General features: G+C 38.0%; 1 protein-coding gene across 9 annotated transcripts in view; it reads left to right on the forward strand.

Annotated features, from left to right (window-relative positions):
- DMTF1 (cyclin D binding myb like transcription factor 1) overlaps nt 1-10,760 on the forward strand; it is a 44,140-nt gene that overhangs the window by 31,905 nt on the left and 1,475 nt on the right. For all 9 annotated transcript variants that reach the window (XM_026018671.2, XM_026018672.2, XM_072764171.1 and 6 more), the window contains 7 exons: nt 756-984; nt 2,437-2,588; nt 3,904-4,113; nt 6,555-6,640; nt 8,967-9,122; nt 9,657-10,034; nt 10,575-10,722. In XM_026018671.2, the coding sequence (XP_025874456.1) occupies nt 756-984; nt 2,437-2,588; nt 3,904-4,113; nt 6,555-6,640; nt 8,967-9,122; nt 9,657-10,034; nt 10,575-10,722 (1,359 nt within the window). The remainder of the gene's footprint in view (nt 1-755; nt 985-2,436; nt 2,589-3,903; nt 4,114-6,554; nt 6,641-8,966; nt 9,123-9,656; nt 10,035-10,574; nt 10,723-10,760) is intronic.

Below are 10,760 nucleotides of genomic sequence, written 5' to 3' on the forward strand. Positions count from 1 at the left end.
GATGCTTTTAGCTGCTAGTCACAAAATGGAAACAAGTAGGAGTTAAAAAAAGTTTGGTCTTTCCTGTTTCTCTGCTCGAGTTCCTTAAGGAAAAAACAAGAGGATCATTTGGTGTCATGACTGGTTTATGGCTTCAGGAAAACCTGGAATAAAATCATGTGTGAACACCAGTCTCAGACTTCTGTTTGATCACAGTATCTTGGAGTTGGGATAATGGGGAAAGGAGATGGTATAAACCTGGTTTTCATTTTTACTAAAGTGGGTAGGAGCCCATGGGAGTCATTCCACTTGCCTCTCATCATTCATTCCTGTAATGAAGGATCTCTATTGAGCTTACCCCACTTCTGCAGAGCAGGGAATCTTGGGCAAGACAGGAAAAATTGTGATTGTGAGTTTCTGTGTCCCGTCAAGCCATCCCTGACGCTCTTCCCACTTAGGATTAGTACAACCTGACAGCACATAATTCTTCCTAGGTATGTACTGGGTAGTTTTTCTCTCCAGAGTCAGTCAGTGTTTTCTTTTAGGATTCTGTATTTTCTTTTGTACCAAGAACCTTACTGGGCTACTCAAATGCAACTGTCTTAGTAGATATGTGCAATTTACCACCCCACAGTCATTCAGAAATACTTTTGGTGCTTCTGTGTACTTCCCATAAGTCCTTGGAAATACAGGGCTGAATCTGATTTAAAAACAAAAAACAAAAACAAAAACCAAAGAAGGTAGCAGTAGTAGTCTAGATGACTTCCTTCTTTCAGGGAAGTGGACAGAAGATGAGGAAAAGAGACTTGCAGAAGTGGTTCATGAATTGACAAGCACTGAACCTGGTGACATAGTGACACAGGGCGTGTCATGGGCAGCTGTGGCAGAACGAGTGGGTACCCGTTCAGAAAAACAGTGTCGTTCTAAATGGCTCAACTACCTGAACTGGAAACAGAGTGGAGGTACTGAATGGACCAAGGAAGATGAAATCAATCTCATCCTCAGGTTTGTGTCCTAAATATTTTAATGAACAAAAACTGCTTCATGGCTACAGATTATTTCCCCTTTTGGTTTCCCTAGATGCCTAATGTCTGAGAAGCATCCTTTCCATAGGGAAAGGATCCACAGAGGATCTTTTAGATCCTGTGCATTTCATATTGAGTTCTTCTTTTTTTTTGTTTTGTGTTTGTTCCTTTTTAGTGGATTTAGTACTCATGCAAAGTACCAGATTGAAGGCGTGGAGACTGAAGTCCTCTGTATATCCACAGAACAGGTATGGCACAGTGGTACTACAGCCTGCCACTGTCCCACCAATGTGCCTCCATGCTAGCCTAGGGGGCCAAGTTGCAGGGAAGAGGGCTCTTCAGTCTCCATGCCCTTCAATCTTGGGCTGTCGTGCTAAGATTGCCAAGGAGGGGGCCCAGTGTACAGTGACCCACACACCTTCACATTGGACCCAATCAGAAACTTCCATTTTGTACATATCCCGAAATAGCTTTAAGATCATAATCCTAAGCCTATTTTTTTAAGTTAGTCGGTTTAACCATTAAGACTCAGAGACTCAAATGGGCAAAAAAAAGCAGCAAGAAAATGTTTGAGGCACTGAAGTAGTAAAAGCCACTCCCTCCTGAAAATCAAAATCATGACAGTTGAAGCTGGAAAACAAATAGATCATTAATACCCCAGATTTAGTTGTACTATTACATTGCTGTTTTTTGTTTTGGTTGCTGCTGGAATATTTTTGACTTTTTAATTTTATTTTGGGTTTTGTTTTTATTTTTTGTTTTTGTTTTTATTTTTTAAAAGATTTTATTTATTTATTCATGAGAGACTGAGAAAGAGAGAGAGAGCGAAAGACAGAGAGACACAGGCAGAGGGAGAAGCAGGCTCCATGCAGAGAGCCTGACATGGGACTCAGTCCTGGGTCTCCAGGATCAAGCCCTGGGCTGAAGGCGATGCTAAACCGCTGAGCCACCTGGGCTGCTCAGGTTTTGTTTTTAGTATACTTTTTCAACTAGTCATCTGCAAAGGAGCTCACTTCTAAACATTTTTGTTGATTATAGAAATGGAAAAGCTCATATTTAGGCAATAACTTGCTGTAACACACTATAAAACATTGCAGAACACTATACACTTAATCCTGTTCTTACCCCGTTCTAACCTTTAGCTACTCCCTTTCCTTGACAGAGCTTCATCTGCTTCTGGCCATTTACGGTTTGGCCCGTTGCTTGTACCATTAACAAAAGGCTCTTGCTAGTGCTATGTCCTCACTATTAGCTCTGGGAGCAGTTCTGCACTCCTAGAATCCTCTCCCATGCAACTAGCAGCAGCGTCCCCGTGACATAGGCTACCATCCCCTTTGTTGCCAGGGCCGTCACATGTCATCAGAGGAGGGTTCTTCCAGAGAAATAAATTAACATCTAACAGACTAACAGACGTTTGTTTTGTAACCTGTAGGATAGCAGAGCTTGATGTAGCTGATGAAAATGACATAAACTGGGATCTGTTAGCAGAGGGATGGAGCAGTGTCCGCTCACCACAGTGGCTTCGCAGTAAATGGTGGACCATCAAGAGACAAATTGCAAATCATAAGGATGTTTCATTCCCTGGTAATGTATTATTTGCTCCTTAAAGTCCTACCCTTGTCTTACCATATTTACTCCTCAGGAATTGCTTAAAGGTTCAAAGCCCTTTGCCTCAGCTATAGAGATAGGAATCTTAGTAGATCTTCACTCTCTTTCCTTGGGTAACTGTTTTGTCTACCCTTGAGAAGACCTGGGGGTGATTGGTAATATTCAAAGCACCTAAGACAAAAGTATACACATTTGCACACATTCTTCTTCTCCTATAAACTGTGAAGAAGAAAACAATTTTACATATTGTGTACAAAGCTCTATTTCTGAAACTTTAGGTTTAAATCAACTTTTATGTGTTGAATAATGTCACATATCTTTACTGGGTTTGTTATTTAGAGATATTCTTTGGTGGTTTTATAGTATAAAGACTATAAATTTGTAATTTATTATGTAAATCTAGAGATCTTAAGTTGGGTTTGCTTAAAAGTGAGGCACAGCATGCTTAACCCTTCATTGCCTGCTTTGTACTAGGCATGAAACGAAGTTGTACAATCCCTTTAATTAAGGCAGTCAAATTCATTCCCCTTAGTAGAATGCTCCAACTTCTTTTTTCCAAAGGAAAATTAAACACTGAAGAACTCTGGCTTAATGAAAATAAGATTTAAAAAAAAAAATACAGTTGTAAATCAAATATTAAAACCAGAAGAGTGAATGAATACCAATGTCACATGAACCCACCCAGATTGCAGTTATCACCTGAGAGGATTGGTAGTTTATCATGACTAGTGGAGGGGGGCAAGTCTAGATTTGACTTTCCTGTACAAGAGGTCAAGGTGGTTGCATAATTACTGTTTGGAAAAGATGAGCTGCTACTCTGGAGTGGTGAGTTAAACTCACAGCCAACTGTTGATGCCTTTGCAGTAGCTAAAATAGTCCATTCTCCTTGAATACTTTGTGTATGTGGAGGGGGAAGTACACTGTTCACTTAAAAAGGGAAATAAGCTATTTTGCATTAACAATATTCTTCCCAAATTTTATCCTGAAGGCCTAGGACATAGTGAAGGTCTTATTTTCATGTTCCTCACAATGGCTACTTTTTTAATGCATCTTAGATGGCAAGAAAACATTATGTTATTTAAGAAATTTTTTGTCATGTGATAATGTTTCTAAAAACATCCAGACAGGTTATAGCTTTAAAATATTTTCATTGTTATTTTGCTGAGATCTCACATGCAGTGTACAATTATTTATTCCAAATACTTTCCCTCCTTACCCCCACCTGCCTTGCTGCTTAGATGGTGGTCTGTCGGAGAATCAATGTTCTTTTTGTCTACCCATCTCCCTTCAGTCTTAATAAAAGGTCTTAAACAGTTACATGAGAATCAAAAAAACAACCCAACGCTTTTGGAGAATAAATCAGGATCTGGAGTTCCAAACAGTAATTCCAATTCCAGTGTACAGCATGTTCAGATCAGAGTCGCCCGCTTGGAAGACAATACAGCCATCTCTCCAAGCCCCATGACAGCCTTGCAGATTCCAGTCCAGATCACCCATGTCTGTAAGTGTTCATTTAAGACTCCTGGCTGTTGGACCTGTATGATTTGGTAACGGCTCTAATACCTTTCATTCTTCTAGAATGTTGACAGAAATTTGTGGAAGTTAACAAAGGCAGTCTAAGGCATTTTATATTTGTTAGCTCAATTAATATTTGCACAAAAGAGTGTGTGATAGGAAGGACTGCCCAGTCATCATAAACCATTTTAAATCTTACTTTTAGATGTTACAAAGAATTAATGATTAATAGACTGCTACCTAAAATACAATCAGTTGAGCAAAGAAATAAGAGTTCATAAGGTGGCACATCACTTTGTAGTAATTCACCAGACACTCAAATTGGGGGTGGCTTTGAGGTTGTGTGTAGAAGAAATGGGTTTGAATGAGATTTTCTTCAGGAAGTAAAGAACCAGTTTCCTGTGGAAAGTATCCTGTTTATCCTTTTTTTCCTTAGCCTCTGATATTTTTGTGTTTAATGAGATTATGAGAACCCAAAAGGGAGGGGAAGTTTATTTCCTAATATCTAAAAGCCAAGTTGATATTTCTACTTTTTTTTTCCATAACAGAAAAGGAATGAAAATAAAATTCTCAGAACCATACGATTCTTCACTTTATCATTTCTTTTGTCTACTTAAACACTATGCCTATGGAAAGGTGATTGCCAAGAGCACATCAATTGCTGTGTGTTATTCTCAGGGGATTATTGGCATTTTGAGTGAGACAATTCATTGTGGGCTGTCCTACACATTGCAGGATGGTCACTGTCCCTTGCCTCACCCACAAAATGCCAGTAGTACTTCCTCATTATGGCAAATAAAAACACCCTCTGGATTTTCAAGTGACCACTATGACACCATTTTGAGAATCACTGCTCTCTGGTGGTGGTGGTGACACACTATCCACATATCCAGTGACTGTCAAAGTTTCCTTGGAGACCTTTAAAAGTAATCATGCCTGTCTTTAAAGTTCTAATTTAAGTTTGGTTATTTGCTTTAGCTTTCTACCAATCCAATAAAACATGAAGAATTTCTTTAGCCCTTGCTTATTTAACTTTATAGCCTGAAGAACTGCAAAAGAACCTGAAATTACTGATCCACCATAAATGTGAGAGCTACTGTTGGTTATAGATTGTGCACAGAGATTGTTAGATCTTTCCCTGGCTGTTGGGTTACTATACTTTGTGGGAATGCAGACATTTTAGAATTGGTACCTTAGGATAGCCTTTTTTTAAGATGTAGAATGATTTTATTTCTTCCAGCAAGAAATGTTAGTAAGAGTTTTACCTTGTATCAGTTATTCTTTACATTCAGGCTAAAATTTCATGTTTGTTTCTTCCTTTATGTTGTTAGGAGTCAGGGACTAGCAAGCTTTAGAGCCAGAATAATAAACAAACATGTTAGACTTTGCAGCCCATAGGTCTTTGTGGAATTTTCTAGTTTTTAATCAATCTTTTAAAAGTGTAAAAACCATTCTTAGTCCTGAGCCACATTTGTTCCTGCCCATAGTTTGCTTAACCATGACAAAGGTTATTTATCTGGAATCACTTTAAATTATTCTAAGTATGATCTTAGGAATCATCAAATAGAGAAATACTAACATGAATCAAGTATATGTCTTTCGAAAGGGGTCTCATTTCTTTTCCAACTTAGAATTATCATAAACACTGCACATTAAAAGTTAATTCCAAATCATTTTTCACATGGATTCATATACAGGTGCAAATGAAAGCACCAGGAGATTGCATTTTGTCTAGTCTTAGTTCCTTATAATGTTGGTCAGGTCACACTGACACACCTATAAAGAGATGATACTCTGTGATCTTAAAAGCACCGTTCAGTCTCCCAAATGTGTTCTTACATTTCATGTTTGTGGTTCCTCCCAACAACTACATGAAGTAAACAGGACAGATAAAGTCTCTGAACATTAGTAGGTTCAAAGCAAGCTGTTTTCTCAGGCTTATATTGCTCAAGAGTAATACTGGTAGAACTGAAGCCTCATGTTCAGGGACTACTACCATTTCAGTCATCTGTACTGCTGACCAGAATGCCCAGGATTTATTTTATTTTATTTTTTTACCAAGTTTCTATTGACTTGTAAGTTAGCCTTAGTGTATTCTTCTTACTTCCTAATATTAGAAATATTTTGTGATCTATACCAAGGGTTAGCACATATTGTATCTATAGCAGCTAGTCAACTCTGCCCTTACAGTGCAAAAGCAACTGTGGAAAATAAATAGGTATGGTTGTGTTCCTATAATACCTTATTTACAAAAACTGGTTGTGGGTTGGATTTGGATGTAAGCCATAGTTTGCCAACCCCTGATCTATGCCATCCCAGGTAAATCCATTAGATTTCTTCTAAGAAATTTAAATGACTTCAGGTTTCCAGGCAAATTATTCAGTTTGAGACTGTATTTTATTATTATTATCATTGTTCCTACCACAGCTTCATCAGAGTCCCCTGCTGCTACCGTTGACTCGGAAACAATAACACTAAACAGTGGAACACTACAGGCATTTGAGATTCTTCCAGTGAGTAACACTTCACAAAATAGAAATTGGTCATTTTATGCATAAGAAAAAGGACTGGTTTTAGTGCTGTTATCATATGAACAAAGGAAATAAAAACATTGGCATTAAGTGCAACTATGTCCATGTTTTTGACGCCATGTGGTTAAAGATAACATAAGTAAGACTTTCACTTTTATACTTCACTCTTTGTATAGGCTTAAAGCAATAATGTGCTTTTTATATATGAAAGTGACAGGGTTTAATGAGTAAAGTACATGCTATGGACTTGTATTTAGTCATAAACAAATAACATATATAATCAAAAAATTTATTGTACTGGCCCTGGGGATATAGAATATAAAAGTCCCAGTCCTATGAGGTGTAACCACTTTACAAAAAATCTTGCAGTTCCTAAAAAGGTTAAACAGTATAGTTAACATCGGAGCCACCAATTCTAATCCAAGGTATACCTAAGAGAAATGAAAGTAAGTTTGCATAAACTTGTATATGAACGTTTCTATTCCTAATAATCGAAAAGTGGAAACCCACTTGTCTGTCCACTGACAAATGGGTTAATAAAATGTGTTGTAGCCATACAATTATTCAACAGTAAAAAGGAACAAAGTACTAATACATATTCCAAGAGTGAACTCTGAAAATCTTATGCTAAGTGAAACTAGCCACAAAATACCATCTACTGTTGGATTCCCATTTATTTGAAATGTCTCAAGTAGGCAAATCTATATAGAAAAAAAAAAAAAACAGATTTAATGATTGTCTATGCTAAGAGGTTTTGGGGAGAAAGGGACCAAGATCGCTAATCTGAATGGAGTTTGTTTTGGGTGTCATAGAAAAACTTTTAAGTCCCAGTGCTTGTCCTGTTTTCTTAAATAGGTAATACCCAGAATTAGTTCATTTTTTCAGGAAGAAAATCTAAAGTAGGTTTTATTTCAATTACGTCAAGGTTTATTTGCTGTGAAGAACATAGGGATGTTATCCTTTGCACAGCCATAGATCTCATGAGGATGTCCAACATGGCAAAAGGTTCTCTTTTAGAACAACTTTGGAACTTCCACTAGCAATTTTTACTTAATCTAAGCTTCCACTTCCTAATCCTGTGGTCTCCAAAATAGGGATGTGTAATAACCATTTGCCACAGGTAGAAACCTTTATTTGGCCACTTCCCCTCCTCCCCCTGGCCAGATAATATGTATATATATATATTTAGAGTCTTTGTTCAGGTTTTTACTTATTTGGGTCACAGAGACTTCTGTCCTAATTTATTAGTAAAGGAAGATAGTAGTGCCTCAGTTTCAAAAAAATCGTGAGCATTACTGCATTTAATAGAATGCATTTATATGTCAAGTATTTACTGTCTGACTACATGTAATTTACTAAAAGCTGTGTTTGTAAACAATCAGCTTTTACTTTTATGGGGAGGAAAAAAATTGAGTCCTACTATGTGCCAGGCACCATTTTTTGTAATTTGTAATGCTCACAACCCCTTCCCTGAGAGTTAGTGATTAGGCCTCCTTTAGCAATAAGGAAACATGGATTCATTGAGCCTGGTACCAAGAGAGCTGCTGTAACTTCAGTACATAAGACCACAGGCTCTAGGACTTTAACATCACCCTTTGTTTTAAGTGCAAATACTTTCCCTTGGGGGGACGGGGCAAGGAGTAGCATAAACTGAACTCAAATTATCATATAGAAGCTTATGACTGTGAAAGACTTATTGGTGTATAGTTTTATTGTGGTTCTGTAAAACACTTTGAGATAAACCTATCAGTTAACCAGCTTTTCAAATAGCAATTAGTATTCTGAATGAAAAAGAATTCCTATCTGTACATTTCTCAATATAAAAAAATTTCCTAAAACTATACTATGAAAAAAAAAATGGTTCAAGTAAACTCTCCTGTGGTACCTTTTCGAAAATGTGAAACTTTTAAAAAGCAGGGAGACTGCCAGTTCTGCCTGTGCTAAATAGACAGTAAAGGAAGACTGGGTGTGGAGGTTACCGTACTGGACCCAGTGGCTCATGCAACCAGGTCTTGATGCCTTGGAATAAAAAGCTAAGACCAGACCATAGACATACATGGGAGCATCAAAGAGCAGGATCCAAGGTCTGGCCTTGCCTCTGTTAAATTTCCAAGACAAATAAGGACGTAGAACATGTCAAGAATGTTATACCCTTTATTTTGTTACGTGATGGCACCTTTGGAATTGGGAAATACATTTGTGGCTAGAAAGTTGGAGTCCCCTTTTTGGATATAAAGCTACACTTAATAAGTAAGCATACTTAGTAGTTTGTTGCACACCTGTGTTGATATTAATTTTTTTCCTTTAGTCTTTCCATTTACAGCCCACTGGCACTCCAGGCACCTACCTACTTCAAACAAGCTCAAGCCAAGGCCTTCCCCTCACTCTGACGGCTAGTCCCACAGTAACCCTGACTGCTGCTGCTCCTGCTTCTCCCGAACAGATCATTGTTCATGCTTTGTCTGTATGTTACATCAATTCCTTGATTTTTTTTTTCTAGTTTCTGTAGAGAAGACTAGCTGATAAAAACAAAAAGCTTCTGGTGACACTTAATTCTATGATAGAACTTATGTGCCTTCAGTAACAATCTAGGGGGAAAACGGATTATGTACTGTTTAAGTATTTGAAGATCTGTTAGGGACCACAATTAATTGATACAAAGTCTAGGAGCCAGAACTAATAGAGTCCATTTATTTAAATAATTTTTCCTACCTCTGTTATCTCAGGAACGTAATTTTACACCATCAGTTTATCTTCATGGGGTATAACCCTTATCCCATGGGTCTCCATACATGAAATGGAAATGATAGGGGAGGGGGGGTGGTCTAGAAAAACAGCAGTTAAGAACACTGCAGTTCCAGAGGTGAACGGATGGGGGAGGGGGGGAGGAGAGGGGGACTGTTAGGTACCACCTATAAATGGTATCTGTCACCTGTAACTCAAGTCTGGTAGGGACTTTCTCATTTTGCCACTGATCATTTTCTTTAACATTTTATAGCCAGAACATTTGTTGAATACAAGTGATAACGTCACAGTACAATGTCACACACCGAGAGTCATCATTCAGACTGTTGCCACTGAGGATATCACTTCTTCCATATCCCAAGCAGAACTGACAGTAGATAGTGATATTCACTCAACTGATTTTCCTGAGCCTCCAGATGCCCTAGAAGCAGACACTTTCCCAGATGAAATTCATCAGCCTAAGATAACTGTAGAGCCATCATTTAATGATGGCCATGTATCCAAATTCAGTGACCAAAATAGCACAGAACTGATGAATAATGTTATGGTCAGAACAGAAGAAATCTCTGACAGCGACCTTAAACAAGAGGAGGAGTCATCTTCTCCTTTAGCCCGTGCTTACGTTACTGAGGTAAGTTGCAATTAAGGGAATGGCCTCTGGGTTCTCACCCTCAGCCTTAAACCTTCAGTTTGGAAAAAGCCTAGAAATGATTTAGGGGGACAGGGGTGGTGTCCTCCATTACCTACCTTCTCTCAGTAGACAAAAAATCAAATGTAAACCCTACCTGTGACCTCACAAGTATGAGATAGCAGTGCTTAGCCTTAGTACTAAAACCTTTCCCCCTACCTACCCTTCCAATAGATTGAGAATTGCTAGAACCTATGGAACCATTTTTAAGAGAGTGCTTAGTAGTAAGTCTCCATGATGCAGCTTAGCAACCTTACTTACCCCAGTGTAGCAGCATTATTTCTTCTATGTTCAGGGGACCTGTAACTGAATTGCTTAAGTTCTATTTGTCCATTTTTAGGCTTTAATTTTCTTGTCTTTATAAAATGGGATAGTGTTTGAATATTAAGTCCTTTTAAACCTAAATGTGTTTGGAATCTTAAGGAAAACTAAAATAGGAGTCCGAACCCTCCCTTTTTTTTTTTTTTATTAATTGCTGTTTAGGATCTAGAGTCTCCTACCATAGAAGAACAAGTTGATCAAACAACCATTGATGATGAAACCATACTTATTGTTCCTTCACCACATGGCTTTATCCAGGCATCGGATGTTATAGATACTGAATCTGTCTTGCCTTTGACAACACTAACAGGTACTGTAATATAACTGTGTCATGTGCCTGATAAATCT

This window comes from Vulpes vulpes, chromosome 7 (genome assembly GCF_048418805.1).
Source record: "Vulpes vulpes isolate BD-2025 chromosome 7, VulVul3, whole genome shotgun sequence".
Taxonomy (NCBI): Eukaryota; Metazoa; Chordata; class Mammalia; order Carnivora; family Canidae; genus Vulpes; species Vulpes vulpes.